The following is a 20,066-nucleotide window of genomic DNA, read 5'->3' as shown; positions in this document are numbered from 1 at the left end:
TATAGGCTTTTCCCCCTAAACTGGGATTAACACAAATTACAATTCTACCTGTAACAGTTGGAAGCAACTTAAAGGGGTGTCAGTAAGAAAACATTTCCTGAGGCATAGAGGAAACACCTTTTAAGCCATTTCTTTATAAAAGCTTTTCTTTTAAAGCAAGTTGTGTTTACAGTGACTGGTACATCTGGGGTTCACACTTAACAGGTTTTCACACTGCAAATCTGAAAATCAGCATCCAGGTAATACCAATGATTTCAGTAAGTTAAGAGCAGGCACCAGAAGAACTTGTCTTTAAAATAAATAAATAAAGACACTCACAGAGAACACAGTTAGTCCCAGCTGCTTAGCCAGTACTTCCGCATGACAGAGTCACTGCACTTCTAAAGACTTGAATGTCCGGGGAACCTGGACCTCTTGGATGACATGAGAAGGGTGAAGAGGCCCAGGGAAGTTCCTTAAGCCCCCTGGTCTCCCAGAGCAAGAATTGGAAGGGGGCCCAGTGTGTTCTAACAGTCACTGGCCCCTTGCTAAACTGTGGAAACCCAATGCAGCCGGGGTACCTGTGGTCTCTGAGGAAGCTGCCTGGGCATGTGGCAACACAAGCTACTCTCCCTGCATCTGCTGGGCGGAGCGATTTAGGTTCAACATGATCAGCGTGCTGGAAATCGGCCTAAGAAGTAAGAGGAGACTAAGGAATTTCCAAGGACATGTTGGCACTTTTTGAAATGTCCCCTAATGCCCTGACTAAACTGTGCTCAGAACACTGCTTTGAGCCTTTTGCTGCCCCAAGCACACAATACCCAGGAGGCCTGGGCCTTTGCCATTCAATGCTGGCTGCCCCAGTTCAAGTGGCTACCCCTACTTAAAATGGAAAGTTAAAGAAAAGCTGGGTCCCCTCTCTTCCAGCCGTGTCTCATTGGAACTCAAAGCCTCTCCAACACATTCTACAAAGGTGCTGCCAGGGCTTCTGAGGTGGGAAACCAGAGTGCTTGACCTTTGTTTCCGCCCAGACAGATAAAGGGGTTCTTAAATCTTTTACTTTCTTAAACACCTATGATGCCCAATAGCTGGGACCACAGGCTGCAGTTCATAAACTCAGCAAGTTCTTCAGAACACAGAAACATGTCCTACTCCGGCAATCACAGAGCCACAAATACAGCATCCATGCCTGTCAGCTCGGGCTTGGGAACCTGCACAGCCTGCAGAGATCGCAGCAGGAGATTGCTCCTCCCCTCTGGCCTCTTCAGACACCTGCAGCTCAAGTCAGCCTGGAGAGGAAATGCTTGCTTCTTTTCCTTCTCCTCCCTACCACACCTTGGCAACAGACTTTAGTGCCACAGGTCACAGAGGAGAGAGAACGGAGGCACACGGTCGCCAGCACAGCCTCTCTCACCTACCCAGGGCCTTGACCTATGCAGTGCAAGCCTGTTCCCCAGGAGCTGGGGTCTCCCATTCATCACAAGAGACTGCTAACCACCCCCCTCACTTTCCCATTCTTATGTCAATTTATTCAGCTCTTCATGCTTAGCCAAGTTAAGGGAAAATATTGACCAAGGAGCACTGTTGATGACATAATGGTCCTAAGAACTTAAGACACCATGATATTAAAAGTTTTAACAAATCTACTCAAAATAGAAATCTCGAGTAGTTCTTTATAAGGCAACTAGAAGGTGGCTGCTTCAGGGCCATTGCAGACTGGCAGCAATTCTCTCCTTAATATCTCCTTCCTGGTACTCGGCTCGGATCCCAGAGTGGGGAAAACACAGCTCTCATCCGTATGGAGCCAAAATGAAATAATAAGTACACTGAAGGAAACCACCACGGGGCTGCGGGAGCATCGACTACAGAGTCTCATAGCAGAGATGGGGGGAGATTACATTAATCAAGTGTTAGTTAGGAGCCTCCTGGCAGCTTAGTCCTTCCCTGGCAGAGCAGAAAGCTAAGCCAGTGCCTTTGCTTTTTGCAAATGGCAAATGGGTGGCTCTGCTCCTGAAGACGCTTGCAGACGTCTGACCTCCAGCCTGAATGGCACCTTTAAAATCGAGACACATGCAACGCCAAGTCTCGAGCTAACAGTAAAGATGAGAAGTCTGTCCCCAAAAGGTAGCAGTGGCCAAATCCTTGAAGGGAGATTAAATTCTCAGAAGGACATGGCATTTCAAGAGCTAAGGAAGTCGTGTGGCTACCACTGAATTTGCATCAAAGGTCTGTCTACAGAGGAGAGCACAGACACAGAGCACAAGCAAAGCTGCTACACAGGAAGAGCTTGCTGAAATGAATTCACAAAGCAGAAGAGGTAGAGAAGATGAGAAAGCCAACTAGCTGGATCAGCTCAGGCAAAGGCCTTGAGGCTGGGAAATAAATAAATAAATAAATAAATAAATAAATAAGGATTTGCGGTAAAGCCTCCATTCATACAGAAATCCCCAAGTCAGCTCAACAAAGACAGAAGCAGGCCGCTGGATGCCCAGGCACGACCTGGAGAACATGGAGAAACAACGATTTCAAGCTGCTGGAATGTCACTCGTGGCGATGGCGACCGTGTTCTAAGACCAGCTTGCAAGAACAGGTACCTGATTTTGAACATACTAGAAGTTAACCGATAGTTTAAGGGAATGAATATTATGTGTAGATTACATTTTGAAACCGCAATGAGTGCAACATGAAACGGATCCGTAAGAGTTCGGTCCCACAGAGATCAGCCTCCTGGCTGTAGCTGAGTCCTCCCCAGTACATGCAGAGATCTACAGCGGGACCCCAGTACTCTCCGGGGTGTGGGGTTCAGGAGCATCTTCAAAGTCTGAACTGGATAAATGCATGATTTGGGTTTTAAATTATACTTGGATGAAAGCGCAAGTGACAGGAGAACACAGAGCTCAGAGGTCTATTTGACTACGTATTAAGGTGGCTATGGAGCTGATGAAAGATGACACATAACAGCTCCTCAAAGACATGGCCATAGCCCAGCAAAGGGAGGGCCGGGAACTGTTCAGAAGAGGCCCACTGTGATATCAACACGATTGTAGAGCAGAAGGCTTGAGTGACGCCTTTGGGTCCCACCCGTCTGTACCCGTCTGCTGGCGGAAAGCAGACATGCTAGATCACTGCTCTGCCACTGCTGAGCACGCCTGCAGGATCACACAAGCAATCAGTCCGGGCTGGGGTACGGAAACGAACACTCTCAGAGTCACTGGATTCTAATATCGCACAGGTCTAACAGAATTAACTGAAATCCTTGGTTTTCTAGACAAGGAAGTATGTGAAGGAGTTAATTCAATGTTGCTCAAGTCCATTAGAATCCAGTCTTCAACTCAGCAGGACTGCATCTACCAGGAGGCCCAGGAAGGCTTTCTTAGAAAACCCTGGCCTCAAAACAGTGACCAGATCCCATTATAAGCAACATTCAAAGACCACAAGCCCCATAGGTCATCAGGCGGGAAAGCAACCTTGAGATCTGGTTGTGAAAACTGTTTCATTTGCAGGCTTTTCATTACCCTGCTGTGGTGCCCTAAAGGGGACCTGATGCAAAGGAATGAAGTGACCGGGAAGGTGGGAGGGGTTTTGTTTTTGTTTTTGTTTTTTTAAGGAAAAAAAAAAAAAGCATATGGGCGCAGTGATATAAAATAAACATTAAGGAATATAGAAGCTAAAATTCATTCTCTTGGCTGCAAGCAGCCCCGAGCTGTCAGCAGTAAAGCTGGGGTGGGGGTGGGGGGTGTCTGCAGTTTGACCTTCACGGGCCACAAGGAACCCTCTCACGAGGTGGCTACGGTGCTCCGGCTGCCGTGCGTCAGGCCGTTACATTGCCAGATAGTGTGTTTCTTACCTATAATTCCACTGTCCTTGCTTTCCAGGGTGGAACTGGGGCTGCTAATGGTCTCGCAGGGACTTTTGCTGGCTGCCGTCTTGCTGACACAGCTATTCAAGGTCGAGCAGGGGCTGTCGGTGCTGGGAGAGGCAGTGCTGCTTGTGAGTGTGGAACACGGGCTGATGCCTTGACTCAGGGCTGTGCACTGCAAGGGGAAGGGAGGGAGGGAGGAAGAGAGGGAGGGAGGGGTTAACACGGCTTACACAGTATGTGTGCTTCAACACATGTTTTTGTTTTGGACGCCAAAATAATGAAACTTAAACACAAGACAAACGGAGACATTTTTTTTTTTAAAACTTCTGTAGCTAAATAGGGACAGACACGATTTTCCAAAATGCTTAAAAGAGATGTGTCTTTCTTTGTTCTGGTTGCCTCCTTTGAGGTTTCAACTAAAAGGGCAGTCTTAGCAATGCTTCAGTGGGAACACAAATTCATAAAAACAGAGATGGCCAACAGGCAGACTTCCTTTCATTTAAAGCCTGCAGAAGACAAATGGGTTATTTGACCTCTGTGTGGGGAAACCTGGGGACCATGTTTCTATTAATGTTTCACAAGCACGGCAGCCTGACTTTATTCCTCAAGATTTATAAGCTGTGTGTTCAGGAAAGGAGACTGGTGACCACTGCAGTCTCCATCAACGCCCTCCCCCGCCACCCTCTGCCCCAGTCATGCCTCCTCACAGAGACCCTGGGCGGAGGGAGGCAGAAGTCCCAACTCTATGCACTGCTACTTGCACATTCACAGGTGGCCGGAGCCTGGTGGCTGGGTTCCCTGAGACAGAGTGCACCTCCCTGAAGGGTAAGACATTTGATTCTCTCCCAATTTGTCTCTACCTCATCTCCTATCAATATTCTCTTCACCCCACTGACTTCCTCCTCACCCCCTAATCCCAACAGCTGAGAGAGCACAGAAAACCATAGACCAAAGCAGTCCGTGAGAGTAACGGTGCTCGCAAGACAGAAGTACCCTTATTACAAGACAACCTGTAGCTGATATTCTCTGGGTCATGGCTGTAAGGTTAATATGGACATTTTCTTAAGTTCTGATCCCTTCTGTTTGTCCTTAACAATTTCCACCACCATCCCCAGCTGAGACCCAGAAACTAACTGTTGTATTAAATTTCAAAACACAAGTGCCCAGAACTCATTTGACCGAACAGTAATGAGAGCCCCACTCCTCCCACACATGCCGGTAGGGTGCACGCTGAGCATGTAAGGAAATGCAGCTTCCTCCTCTGGCATTACCATGGCTTCGTTTTTGTCTTCGATGGTTATGTGTGTGGCGCTCGGGATCCCCTCTCCCAGTAGAAATCCCAGCCTTGTCAACAGTTCTTGAGCTGCTGGAGAGCAGCTCGGTTCATTATCGGCTTTCGCTTCTGGAACAAAGAAAGACAACAGTGAAGATTCTCGAATGGGGAGTTCTGGCTTCCATATCTGGACGAGCTGGCACTCCAGCTGCCTGTCTGGCGCTCTTGTGCCCCCTTATAAGATGCACCAAGTTTGACAATGCTGCCCGTCCTCCAGCAGCAGCACGCTCTAATTAAGAGGCTGTGAAAGGTTGCGAAAAAGTCACAAATGCAAAAGGGGAAATATTTGATCTGAAAAAAGAATATTTTCCATGTCATTATCCGATAGCATTCCAATTCCTACATCACGTGAAAAGGATACCACCGATAAGGGTTTCTGCTTCACCTTATCCTCAGAGAGCACTCTGTCCAGTGCCACAGGAGGCCAGCATTAAAACCCAAACCGCATGCTGCAAAGACCCAGCTGCAGGAAGACGTGGGTGGCAAACTTGCTGGACATACACTCCAGAGCAGTGAGACTCAAAGCCCACTTCCCACTCAGGTGCCAATTCTAAGACTCCACCTGAATCAGAGACAGTGATAACAGTCACGGACAGGACCTAATGTACTGCTGTTCATGCCACACGCAAAAGGTTCTGGGCACACTGCACATAAGGATGGGATGACCCAAGGCCGATCATCTGGATTTCTGTACTAGAGAGAGCATTCACATTGAAAGTTACTTACATGTCCAGCTAGAGACTAATCTTGAACCCCAAACCCAAGGGCACTTAGATTTTGTCAACTATGGCTGATAAATAACTATTTTCAACATTATTCTAACTCCTCTGTCACAACTTAAAGCACCCACTGGGATGAGATGATACACAGAAGCTAGCCATGCTTCCTGAAGCTGGAACTTAAGCACAATTTGTGAGTCTCGAGACAATTAAGCCATGTTTTGTTTGCTCTTCGACTTGTCAAGACACTGAGACCTACACATGCTTGAACCTCTTTTGCCAACATGTAGAAACCAACAATGAGCGAGGAGACTGAGGGTGGATAACAGCCATGCTGTGAGCCACCGCCATGTTCAGCTCTAACGTCATCTGCAAAGTGTAAGCGGGCAAAACCTTTGTGAAAACCGTATGGATGATGGTCCTCGGTTACACAGCAGTTTTGCCACACCGGGTACCCAGAACGGCAGCTGTGAGACAGACCAGGCTGGTGACATGTTCATAAAACAAAAGACACACACCACTTGCTCGCTCTGGAAAACCTCCCTGTTCAGGGCATGAGGCCTGCTTGCAAGATAGATCTTTTTAGTCACTCTAGAACAACAGTGGTGAGGCAGCTCTGTGTCTAGAGCCCTGTTGTTTCCAGATCATTTGGGTTAAACTCATTATATCCGTGGGCCCACTCCAACACAGGTGAAGGGAAACACTGCAGGGCAGGTGAACCACACCCCTACCACAACCCTAGAAAAAGTCCCTTCCTACTAGAGACTTCAAACCACAAATTCTTAAGGGAGATGGCACTTGGGAAAGGACGGGGGAAACCAAATCAAATCAACACAACCCAGGCACACCCAAAGGCTGAGTTGGGAAAACAGGTTCTATAGGTTCCCTCCCACCCCCCACTCCCACACACAACCTTCATCCTACAAACCTCACCCTTCTGCATGCAGTGTGCTTCGGGGCTCAGACAGCTCCTTATCTCAGGTGGCAAGATGACTGGGGGCAGGGATGAGATGACGATGGAGAGAGAAATGAGTGGGTGAGGGGACAGACCTTAGCAGCTTCTCTACTCCACACCTCCCCGCCCCTCTCTTTCCAAAACAATCTCCACACTGCTGCGCCACTGGGACTGTGTCCCAGCCCCAGAAAGTCTAGCTTCTGGTTCAACCTGAAACACTCTGGGGAAAGAGCCAGAAACTCCACCCTGTTGGCAGCTGGTCTAGAGGCCAAAAGCAGCTGTACATGCATGCTTGGCTGCTACAAAATTTACCCTGTTGACAAACATAGCCTATGGCTCACTTGGGACTCGTTTGAAAGTTCTAGACCCTGTGCAGGATCTGTACACGGAAGAGGGACATTACTGTTCCTTGGCATAGTCACTGCTACCTCTATACTGAACCTGCAGGTAGAAACCCCAAGTTTTCATAAGAGAGAGAGAGAGAGAGAGAGAGAGAGAGAGAGAGAGAGAGAGATCGAGATCTACAAGAATCTAAAAACAACCAGTTGGCCAGGCATGGTAGTAAAGGCCTATAGCATTTAGGCTGAAGAAAATGAACGGTTGTTACAGGATTGAGACCAGCCTAGGCTACATAGGAAATGCAGGACAGCAAGGGCTACACGGGAAGACATTTGTCTCAAAAAAAAAACCCTGCCAAACAAAACTTCTCATTCAATCTCCATGTTCAGATGAGCTGGAAAACTGTGGAACTCCAGGCTTAATGGCTGAGTTAAAAAGACACATCACAATTCATGATGAACTAACTGTTCCCTGTTCAGCCTCGGTGTGGCTATTACCAAAGCTCTAAAACCCCACTATGGTTGAAGATGAAGAGACACACATTCTTTATTTCATTTTACATCCATAACATCACCAAAATTTCATTTCCTCCAAAGGCTTCCCAACTGTTCTATTTATTTCTTTGAAGGGGTGAGGTGGGGGACACTAATTTTTCTAAACTTCCTCTGAGCGACTGTCTCCTTAGAAGGTCCCCTTCAGACTGACCCCCTTAGTGCTCACTAAGCCATTCATCTCTCTGGCCTAGCTCACAGCATCTTCTTTACCCCTCTGGCAGAGTTGCCCCACCCCCACCCCGAGTGAAGAATAGCAGTGCAGGCTGGGAGAGGAGAGGTGTCTGGAAGCCCACCCAGGGCTGCTCCACTATGTTGCTAAGGTTAGGATTTTTCTTGAAGCTGCTTTGTGCTCCAGAATGATCTAAACTGCACTCTACTGGGCATCTCAGAACAAACAGGCTGTCCTCATCTTACAGCTAATATTAATTCCTTCATCAATCATGGGGATACTTTGCCCAATATCTGTGGAATAAGGACTAGAAAGGGGAAGTACCTAAGTTCAGCTCACGTGTCCCAGATTTATGATGCACAGATGCAGAACTGAGAGAACTGGCCTCAGGTAACCCCACTGAGCAAGTGGACAGTGATGCTCTCATCAATGGCATCCTCATAGGATCCTCAGGATGGAGCCACTGTGGGAAGTTAGCCCATACGGAGGAGAGTGAAAACGAAGTCCACGGATCTCTTCCACACACACAGTACTTCCACACACATTTGAAGCAAACATCAAAGAACAACCTCTACGCTAACTCTCTGTTACAGCCACCACCACCACCACCACTGCAAATCTTGGGTGTCCTTCACAGTCCTTTTCCTTCCTTCTCTGCCATCTCGGGAGCCAGATAATTCCCCTGTACCAAGGCTATCAGACACCTCTTCTGGTATGACCCTCTCTCAGAACTTCAATCTCCTGACTACTGATGCGGCCATACCCACTTCCTGTAGGTTGTGAACCTCAAACCCAGCAACACGTGAGAAATACTTTCCGAACCACAGGATGGTTAGCGCCCCGCCAGCTTCTCCAGCCAGGCTGAACTTCTTCGCTAGCATTTAAGTTTTGGTTCCCCACATTCACATGTATTTTCAAATCTGCTTGTATTTCTCTTTCCCACAAATGTAACTGGTTATCATTTTCATGGTCCAGATAGCGTCTTCTAAACTCACTATTCCAGGAAAAAAAAAAATCTGCTTTACTGCGCACACCAAACGTTCTCACTAAGACCCACACTTACAAGTTCCCTTCCCAGATAATCTCCCCCACTCCTTAAAGCAGACACTGTTAGATGCCTGCTGGGACTGGAGCCTCATCACTAACGGGATCTTCTCCCTCTGTCTTTTGGTTCATCCAGCTAAGGTCCTGTTCTGTCAGCCTTGCGTGTCTCTCTAAGAACCAACTCCTTGTCTCGGTTGAGTCCTGGTGTTGTCTTTCTGGTCTCTGTTGCATTGATTTCTGTTATTCCTTCCTGTGTACTGGGTTTGGGTTTGCTCTGTTCCTGCATCCCAGACTTTTGAGGTCCATTATTAAGTTGCATATTTAAGCCCTCTCTGATGTGGGGCTCCTCCGAGGTCCCTGGAGCTCATCCATGAGAAGCAAGCCTCTCCCTCATCTTTGTTCTCTACGGCGCACTGGTTACTGTGGACAACTCTTGGCCATTCACTAGCTATGTGGCCTTGAACAGCTGAAGCACAAAAAAATCCTAGGATATATCTGTTGATCAACTGTGTTGGGGGAGATGGGCCCTGGACCAGACATCAGGCCTTTTGTCCTTATCTCGGGCGCTTCTACTCATGGCCTACATCTTGCTTAACTTGTTGTCTCTATGACTGCTGCTACAAACATTTCAACTTCTTTGTTTGTTCTTGTTTTTTTGTTTTTGTTTTTGTTTGCTTGCTTGCTTTGGTTCTGAGACAGAGTTTCTCTGTGTAGCCCTGGCTGTCCTAGAACTTACTCTGTAGACCAAGCTGGCCTTGAACTCAGAGATCTGCCTGTCTCCTAAGTGCTGGGACTAAAGGTGTGTGCCACCATGCCTGGGTTATACTTTTAATTTCTTCCTTGTTAATTCTTCTGCACCACCACAATTCCCTCCTTATCTCCCCAAACCAGTATTTTGCTCTCAGATCATCTATGTGCTAATTCGCTGTTTCTAGGCCATAACATTAAAGTATACCTACATACACGGTAGCTTTAAGTTCTTCAACTCATTTACCTCTGTATTTCCCTCTCATTTACCCCTCAATCAACCTGCTGAGACATGTTTCTGGCTCTCTCAGTGCTGGGGACAGAGCACAGAAGCAAGGACTCACTGTTCTGAGCTACAGCAGTCAGCCTTGGGATGCAGTCTTGTAGAACTAGAACCTCAGAAACAGAGGACCCTTTTAGTGTGGCTATTCTCTTACCCCTCACCGATGCCTGACAAATAGCGATTTCTTAAAGGTAAATTCCAGCGCAGACTTTAATGTGTACCAATTAACTTTCTGTACTCTGGTCCTGTAAAATCCAATGATCTGTTTTATGGGTTTTGTTCTGTTTTGTGCTGGAGAATTAACCCAAGGCACCGTGCATACTAAATGGGCTGGCACTCTACCAGAGAGCTACCCCCCAGCCTGCTCCTGCTTTAAAAGGATCATTTAGCCATGAGAGATTTTGTAACATCGTGGATTGGGTCAACTGGGAAAATGCTGGTTTTGCAAATCTTAAAAATGTTAGCACATTTTATTACACAATATCAAACCATCGTAATCATTAATATTACATGAGGTCTTAACTGAAAAATCCTGAGATGCTACCAAGCTCAATGTGACAAACGCCAAGTTCCTCCCCAAAAAAGTAACTTTCATTTAAAAGGTCAAGCTTCAGCATGGTGACTAATCCGTGAGGTGTCTCTCTGTTGTCACATTTGTTTCTTTAATTGAAGCGACAGGCTCATTTCCTGCTCATTTCACCCCTTTGGAATAAAGCGTGCGATAAATGCTCAACTGTGAACGACCTCAGTTTGCCAATCATTATTTCAAATAAATGTTATGTTTCATTTGAAAAGCTGCTAGTCTGGCTTGCAATTCAAATGGTGGCAAAACGCTGTACCTGTAGACAGCTATCAGACAGCGCGGGGCGGGGGAAATGTGTTGTGCAGACCTCCTACTGCACCATCCAGAATACTAAAGAGAGAGGTACTCAAGGGTCGGGATTTAATAACACTAATTATTTTCAGTGTCTTATCGGGGGAATGCTTGAGTGACTGTTCAGTCCTGTGGCAAGCACGCAGCACGGAAGGCTATCAGGACGCTCAAGAGGCAGTACCCTGCTCTGACAATTGGTGCTGAAGTTCTACTGAGGAATAGTTGTAACTGTTACAGAGAGTTCCCAGCGTCACTGTTCTAGTTTTCTTGCTGTTGCTGTGGCACAATACCAGCCAAAGTAACTCAGTGGAGGGAAGGGTTTGTGCTATCTTTGAGGTTACATCAACTACTGAGAGAGGGAAGCCAGAATGGGAACTCCCAGCAGAAACGACAGGGAACACTACTCACTTGCTCCTGCTTAGCTACCTTTCTTACTTACAGCCCAGGACTACCTGCGTAGGGATGGATGCCGCCCAAAGTGGCCTAGGCAATCCTACAGTCGATGAAGAATCAAGACAAGCCTCCGCAGAGAGGCCCGTGGGCCAATCTGATCGGGGCAGCTCCTCAACTGAGACTTACTTCTCAGGTGACTGCAAGCTGTGTCAAGTTGACACTAAAAGCTAACTAGCAAGGACAGAGGCGCATGCGTGTATGAGACACACACACCACACAACAGCAGGAGAGGACTTCTTAGAGTTTTAGCCTCAAAAAATGGTAATGAAGTGAAAATGATGAAAATGTATCATATGCATGTGTAAAACTGTCGAGAAATAAGTATCTACTTAAGAAAGAAAAGTCTGACCTAATAAATACAGACAGGAACTTAGAGACACGTTGGCTCTAAGAGACCACATTATGAGAACCAGTACGAAGTCTACCATTATATTCAAGAAAAGCCCATTTCTTAGAAATGAAAAAACAAAACAAAACAAAAAACCTACAGCCAAGCCTTCATTTTCTCAACTCCCTGGGGTAAAAACCATCTGTCCTTACTAATGCTTTCTTCTCCACTCACCTGTAACCTCATTCATTCAACCCCCAGCACGCTCCTGATAGCCCTACTCACTGCATCTTGATGGTACTCCTCCATTTCTATGAACTTTGCACACTGTGTCCTGCAAGGTGGAGAGTGGTAAATGCTAGGAGATTCATGGAGAAAGGAAGCATGGTTTCTCATTGCCTGCGCCCTGAGCACCCTCTGTGTGTTACAGTGTCTTAACAAAGCCACAAGGCTGGGGCTGGAGAGATGGCTCAGCGGTTAAGAGCACTGACTGCTCTTCCAGAGGTCCTGAGTTCAGTTCCCAGCAACCACATGGTGGCTCACAACCATCTGTAATGGAATTCCATGCACTCTTCTGGTGTGTCTGAAGACAGCTACAGTGTACTCATATAAATAATATAGATAAATCCTTAAAAAAACAAAAACAAAAAAACCCCCACAAGACTGCTTAGCCATGTCTTCTCGAAATAGGATGATCTTTCTCCTTCTAACTCACTTCATTTGGCTTCTAAGACAAAGGGTCCCTGGTTTATCTGCTGAGCTTATAGCTTGGTGCCCACTATGGCTCTCCAGTTTATCTACTGAGCTTATAGCTCGGGTCACACTATGATTTTCTCACTCTCAGTTCAGCACTCTGGCTTATTAGCTTTTCTACCATCTTCAAGGGGCAACCTCTCTAAAACAAGCTGCATCAAAGGGTTGGGGCTCCTCATCCGCGGTATTCACCACCCCCCACCCACACACACACACAGATTAGGGGCCATCAGTCTCTTCCTCTCAGGCCCTTCCCCCATCCCCTCTCTTGACTCTGCTCTACTGACTGTATTCACCCATTTCACTATGGAAACCATTTCCTCAGCATTCTCCCGAATGCTAGCCACTACCCGCTCTTTCCATCTGTTCTTCTGCCAGATGCTATGGCTCGAACGTTGAAGTCCCCTCCCATTCCTAAGTTAAAACCCAACCCTCAGTGTGACAGAATATGGGGCCTTTGGTAGGTGATTACTGAAACACATGGCCCTCCACGATGAGATTCATGTCACATATGAGAGAAGGGCCTTGTGATCACTCTCAGCAGCATGAGGTCACAGCAAAAAGATGGCTCCCTGAGAGCCAGGAAGGAGCCTTTGTTGCACAACAAATCTGCAAGCCCCTTGATTTTTACCTTCTAGGCCTCAAAACCTGGGGGGGGGGGGGAGGGCCGCGGGGGGGGGGGCAATCCGTTTCTGTTTTGGGTAAACTACTGAGGTGAGTAGTGTTTCTGACACAGAATCCTAGATAGACTACCAGTAAATCCTAAAGCACGCTGCAGCCGTCAAGCCTTGCAGCTCACCTGCTGAACTGCCAGTTCCCCACGGTCTGTATTCATTTCCATTCCCACTCCGAATCACAGTCACTTTGTACACGGGTCTTCAATCCCCTACTAGACACCAAAGCTCAATGAAGAGAGGACGCCATGCATGCTGGGTAACTCATCTCAAACAGTCCCTAACAAAGGGCTTTCACAAATGACTATCTACTGAAGGAAACAAAATGAACAGCTCCTCTACTCCCAGGCTCGCTTCCTCTGAACATGCACTAGGCACGTCCACTTCAACACTTCCATCAGAATGAGTCCCAACCAACCATTAGAACAGGGTGCACTGCCACCTAAAAAGCTGAAAACTAAAGATAAGCCAGGCTGGGCTTTGTTTCTTAGGAAACGAAGGAGAATATAATCAGGGGAGATACAGTGGTTTTTATTTCTAAAACTAGGTAGGGAATAGACAGAAGCCATTACTCTTTAGGTCTCCTTTCTTCCCTACATCATTTCGAATGTATGTATAAATAATTTATAAAAGTAAACTAATCAATAAGATACGGCCATCCACATTGATCTCAGAAGACGCCCTCTGCTCTTCTCAGATCATTTTGTGCTCAGTGACACTGCTGCGTTACGCATGTTGTTTCATTCTTGGTTTGTCCTGGTTTTTAAGACACAGTCATGCTTTGTGGCCTAGGTAGGCCTGCAACTCACTATGTAACCGGGCGAGCCTTAAACTTCCTCTCTACAGGGTGCTGAGACTACAGTCATGCACTGACCACACAGCTAGTGTGTGCTGTTTCTTACTTTTCTCTGGAAACCAAACTGCTAAGGAAAAGGGTTCCTTCCTCCTACCTTGAGATATCAGTTGCCGTGGAGAGATGATTCATTAAATAAGGGAGCTTTCTCACCCCACCCTAGCATAGCACACTTTGCTAAATGATCTAGTAAAACAACCAAAACTGAAATATGATTGTTCCCAACCTGAAGAACTAAAGCTATTTATTGCAGTTTAGTAATCACCTGTAGTTCCCCTGAGCTTCCTTCCCCTGTAGAGGAAGAGGTATTGTTTTGGGGGGGAGAGGAACACACTGAGTTTTAATGACAGGATGCTTATGCAGAAAGGGCCTGTTCTATTTGGTGCATAGGTTATGAGGACCATTTGACAGAGGGAGGCGGGGGTGGGGGGAGAGGAAAGAGAGAAGTGCTGTTTTCTCAATCCATTAAGTCACTGTTTTTGCCAGAGTTTAAAAAAAAATGCATGTTTCAAACATATTTCAAAATATTAAAAAAGTATATAGTACGTCTTTCCTTACAGATGTTTACAGGCTTGTGTAAACTTTAATAAACAAGTTTTTTGCTTACCAGAAAAAAAGAAGTTCATCTGGTTGAACCTACTTCCCAGATGGCTAGCTTAGTAAACAAAAATGTATGCTCATTGGTCTTATTTTCTTTTGACTTAAATTCCAAACACTGGGAAAAACAAACAAACAAACAAACAAAAACAAACTAAGAGTTAATGGAGGAGCATGTAACTTAAACATCTGGAATAAATTGATACTGCACAAGTCTAAGTGAAATTTCCAAGGCATCTCAGGAGGAGCTGTGCTCGACTGACTGCTAATCTGCCGAATACTGTCACGTTACATACTACTGACAGCAGCCAGGGGGTCACAGGGACATAAATAAGAGCACCCAAAGGAAGCATGGGAGGCGAGGAGGTCAAACTTTCAAGTGGAACTTGAGTTACGATGCCGATATTAAACTCTGGGAATTAGAGTTTACCCATCATGCTTCTGTGCATGCTTGGCTTATAATAATATTCAAAGCTCGGTTGGTTCCACTCAGCACCAGCGTCCACTTTAGGTTCAATGATCTGGACGTAACACTTACACTTTGATATGGCAGGCTTAATTAACTCCATTGAAACTTAAAAGATTCCACGAGGATTGCAAATCACGCCACCCTTTGCTAATTGTCAAGTTCAATTTCGTTAGGCAACTGCCTCTCCAGCAGCCAACAGAGTAACTCCTGGAGCTTGTGCCACATCGTGGCTATCTCTACATATGATTATGTACCCAGAAACACGAGCCATACCCCTGTCTCACACCCACAAAGAGGAACACACCTTGTTTCTTAAAATTAGCCAACTGTAAATGTCTCAGGGCTCGCATCTGCAACCTATGCATCCTAACGGGGTCTGGGGAAGCCGAATCAGAGAGCTGCAACCTTAGGAATGAGCACACGTGCAAGGTTTGGCCACTCTAGCAAGACCAATGGCTGCTCTTGAGTTTAGCTTGGCCCACGGTCAAGTATACACACACCTCCTCCTGCCAGGAAAGGCGTCCAAATCTGCCTCAAGCCTGAGGAGTTGACAATGAGAATTATTTGTAACCACTTTTCTTATTAGTCCAATAAAATTTGAAGTCTGTCTCCTCTTCTCACATCAGTAGAATCCATCATAGAAGCCCCATGAATCCTCCTGATGGTATCCATGTCTAATATAGTAAAAACTCCAGGACTTTAATCAAGCCAGGACTACGAAGTCTTTGGTCAGTAGAGATTCTGGTATGGGGTGACAGAATTCATCTGAATTGAGTATGATGACCAGTACTCAAGTTTGAAGACTATTTCTGTTTTCCCTTCAACGAAGAAAGACAAGGGGGAGAGGCTGTCTCTCTCTATGTCACAGCATCTGTTAGGTCCAAAGTGGCCCCCAGAATTGCAGTGCTCTGACAAGTCCTAAACAGAAGAACTTTGGCCAGGTAAATAGAAGGATTTTTATTAGGTAGACAGAAGGCTAAAGGAGGGCTTTTATTTACCAGGAAGTTCCTTAATTTATCCCAAAGTGGCAAGGGCATCTTAATACCGATCAACTGAAAAGCCAGTATCAGCTCAAAGATGTCACCCTGCTGACTGTTATATAAAATCTGCTTGCTTCTGGCTGGAGAGATGGCTCAGAGGTTAAGAGCATTGGCTGCTCTTCCAGAGGTCCTGAGTTCAGTTCCCAGCAACCACATGGTGGCTCACAACCATCTGTAATGAGATCTGATGCCCTCTCCTGATATGTCTGAAGACAGCGACAGTGTACTCATATGCATAAAATAAATAAATCTTAAAAAAAAGAAAGAAAATGGTATTTAAAAAAGCTGCTTGCCTTTCTGCCATTCAACTCCTCTCTGTGCCCCCCCCCAGATAGTCTCGGTTTGATCCCCAATAAACTTTCCTTTCTATCCCTGCAGTGGCCAGTTCAGTGGTGTCCCCAAGCCCTCACTTACAGCCATCTGACCTAAGTTGTCCGTACCACAAACCTTCAACACCTATATATCAACCGCTTCATCCCCCTAGTCACAAATCTTCAATGTGCGCTGCTTCTACTACCCAAACGGTACTGGGTGGTCTCCTCATGCCAGGAAGCCTGCATCAGCACCAGTGCCTGTCCAGTGCATCCCAAAACCATCTCCTGTTTACCCATTCCAGCTTTTGCATTTCAGTTCATTTTCAGGTCAGCACTATACACTCCACTGTTCAGCCTACCCTACGTCTTCCCGTGCCTCAGCAGACACAGAATGCACACAGTGGTTATGAAAGGAAGGGGTTCTCCATTCCTACCATGGGGGAGGCAGAAGGGAGCCGGCCATAGGCGTTCTACAGTGGAGATCCGGGTGTTCTTCCCATGGATGACTGTCTTACAGTGTTGGAAGTAATTAGACGCTTACCTCTGCTTCCCCAGAGGAGAAAACAAGCTTTTACAGGCTAAGAGTTTTACTCTCATGTGTGTGCAGGGAAACACACTACGGGTTTAGAACATTCTGTGGACCAATCAAATCCCAGGCAAGAACAAACAAACAAAGTCTTGGGGCTGATTAAAAAAAATAACAAAACCTAGCCAAGGTGGTGGCGGTGGTGCACACCTTTGATCCCAGCACTTGGGAGGCAGAGGCAGGCGGATCTCTATGAGTTCGAAGCCAGTCTGGTTTACAGAGTGAATTCCAGAACAGCCAAAGCTATACAGAGAAACCCTGTCTCAACAAATAAACAACAAACGCAAACTATTAATGCATCTATTAAACGCCACAAGCATTAACACATGTTATACGTACACTTTGACTTAGAAGTATGTGGGGTGTGATACATTGACTTTTATGGCAAAAAGAAAAGAGGCTTCAATCAGTTTGGATTTTCTTTTCTTTGTCCCTAATCCAATGCTCCCTCTATAGAAAAATCTCAGATGTTTAACTTTTAAAAAGCTTTCCAAAGTCACCATGTGCTCTTAAGTGAGCTTGTTTAGTGAAAGTCTCAGATTCTCAGCCAAAGCCTGCTCTTAAATATTCTGGAGGGGTAATGTGTTTGTATAAAACAAAAACAAAACAAAAAAACAAAGTCAACTGGCTGGCTTTGCATGCTTCCCAAACCCAGCGAGGTCAGAATTCAGAGGATACAAGACCCAAGCCTCAAACAATGCAAATACACCCAACTCAACTATTTCTGCCACTGTATACAATTTCAAGAATTCACATTAGCTAAACAAATCTCTGTCAATTGCCCAAGGGGAAAAACACCTCCCAAATACATTTGATTCAGTGAAGCATTCTTGCAAGAGACTCTCAGGTTTCTTTCTGAAATGGAGAATGCTACTTACTATGCACAGTCTTTAGGGAAAGATGCAGACATCATGGAAAAGGTACTCTTACCAGTTGCACTGGGCTCTGAGGGCTTGGACCCTTCTCTGAACGGGATCATAACTGGATCTCCCGGCACCCTGGGGCTTTCCACATACTTGGGCTTCCTGACGGGACCTGCAGAGGGAAAGATCTGAGTGTAGCTAATTTTTTCCAGATACAAACAGAGTTTCAGAACATACAATGTGTGTCCTTACCAAGACCCAAACACGCCTAAAGGCTGGCCCTTCCCTCCCTTGAATACACAGGCTGTCAGTTCAGAGCAGACACAAGAATGTCCAGTCTGGCCTGCCAAAGGAGACCAGGGTGAGCTCCGTTTGGAGAACGTAAACTCTGACCGAAACCGAAGCCACTCTCCTCTGCTGTAGTTTCCGTGGCTGTCCTTACTGTGTGACAATAGGTGGTTTTGACATGTTCAGACCAACACAGCGGTAAGGACTGCTGTTCTATTGAGATGCTATTTTCCTGTCCCTGGGATACAGATGCTTTGGTTTCTTGGTATCTACAAGGCAGGACTCGTGAATTACAAAACAGCTGGCCTTGGTATCAACAAGACCTGCCATTGAATGTGGGCCTCTTATGGGACCGATGACTCCTGGCTGCTTTCTTGGCAGCTGAAGCAGCTGCCCTCAAGTTGGGTGTGGCCAACAGTCCGGCACAGATCTGGGAACTGGGAACGCTGAGAGTCTTATTCCCCTCTCCCAACCAAAACTTATCAGAAAGATCTGGCACTTCTGTTTTATTTTTGAGTCAGGCATGCCTAACTGACATCCATCCTTCTGCCTCAGCCTCTGGAGTGACTACAGGTATATATTACCACATCCACTGGGATTCTTTATAATTTTATGATTTCTTTTTTTCCTCTCCAGAGAAAGCTCTTGGAATTCCTGATGAGACTGAATGGAACTCCCGTTCCCTGCTGCTGGGGACAAGGATGAAGTCACTCTGGAAAACAGCTAAGCAGTTGTTCAAAAAGTTCAACAGAGTTCTCATGGGGTCCAGCAGTTCTATGCACATGCAGCCGTACATCCACATAGAAATGGATAGACTGTGTTCACAGCAGCGTGATTGCCACAACCAAAGGCCCATCAGTGGAGAGAGCAGAACACACTGGTTACTAGGAGAGGAGAAGAGACGAAGCACCTATTCATGCTGTAACATGAACCAACTTTAAATATGCTAAGCCACATCCTACATGACGCCTTTCGACATGTAACTTCCAGGGTAGGTGAGCCTACAGAAACCAAAGGTTTGAATGCTTGCCAGGGCTAAAGATATGCCAGCTTGTCGGGTAGTGAGTGAGGGAATTCTTTGAAAGGTAACAAGATGTTCTAAAATCAAACTTCACAAATCATTCATAACATGTCTGCAAACATGCTAAAAAAAATGACAGTTCTGCACATATCTGGATAAGTGAATTACTTGGTCTATGAACTATACCTACAGTGACTTGAAAAGCAAAGATAATGTCTATTTGCGCCATCTAAATATTACGTTCCCTTTTCCAGAATCACCTGTTTGACCTTGTAACAGCTTACACAAGGTCACAGAAAAGGTGGTAGACACTACTCTAGGCAAGCTCCAATGCTTGTCCTCTAAGCAGCCTAGGCCAGTGCCCTAACCAGGCCAGTGCTCCTGCCTTGTCCTCACAGTGAAAGGGTGATACACACAGACTCTGAACAACCTCCTGTCTGTACATCTCATACGTCTGAAAAGAGTGTGCTCAAAGTATGGCTTACGGTGAGAGATGCTGCCATCTAAAGGCTTACTGTAAAAGCATCTATAGAAAAACAACTCAATTCCAGCCGGCGGTAATATATTGCGTCTGAAACAGGCTGTGTTATCAAAGGAGCTTCTTCTTAGAAAAGGATGCTACTTCAAACTTTAGCACGCATGATTACAAATGACTAATGAAGCATTGAAGTGCATGGTTGTTTTAAAAATTTATCTAACTCTGTCAGAAGACTGTTTTGAATTTTAGTATAATGGTTACAGAAATGGGGAACTATGTTCACAGTCTAAGTGGGGACCATTGCCTATACAACAGCATCCAGACTGTATCTAATACACATATACGTCCACACTCAAGATGCATAAGAGGGAAAACAAAAAGGCCAAAGCATTTGACAGGAAGAACAGAAACAGCAAGGTGGCCACAACAAAAGAAACAGAGTGGGGCACATGAGAGCTGAAAACTATACAGGCTTTGGCTTGTCCCCAGCT

At 46.0% G+C, this 20,066-nt stretch overlaps 1 protein-coding gene across 4 annotated transcripts in view; it reads right to left on the bottom strand.

Annotated features, from left to right (window-relative positions):
• Window positions 1-20,066, bottom strand: part of Tanc1 (tetratricopeptide repeat, ankyrin repeat and coiled-coil containing 1) — a 236,819-nt gene that overhangs the window by 69,105 nt on the left and 147,648 nt on the right. For all 4 annotated transcript variants that reach the window (XM_021177906.1, XM_029469399.1, XM_029469408.1 and 1 more), the window contains 3 exons: window positions 17,856-17,960; window positions 5,113-5,243; window positions 3,827-4,013 (listed from right to left, as the gene is read on the bottom strand). In XM_021177906.1, coding sequence (XP_021033565.1) covers window positions 3,827-4,013; window positions 5,113-5,243; window positions 17,856-17,960 — 423 coding nt within the window. The remainder of the gene's footprint in view (window positions 1-3,826; window positions 4,014-5,112; window positions 5,244-17,855; window positions 17,961-20,066) is intronic.

This window comes from Mus caroli, chromosome 2 (assembly GCF_900094665.2).
Source record: "Mus caroli chromosome 2, CAROLI_EIJ_v1.1, whole genome shotgun sequence".
In the NCBI taxonomy this organism is placed as follows: Eukaryota; Metazoa; Chordata; class Mammalia; order Rodentia; family Muridae; genus Mus; species Mus caroli.
This window is presented reverse-complemented; position numbering and strand designations above follow the sequence as displayed.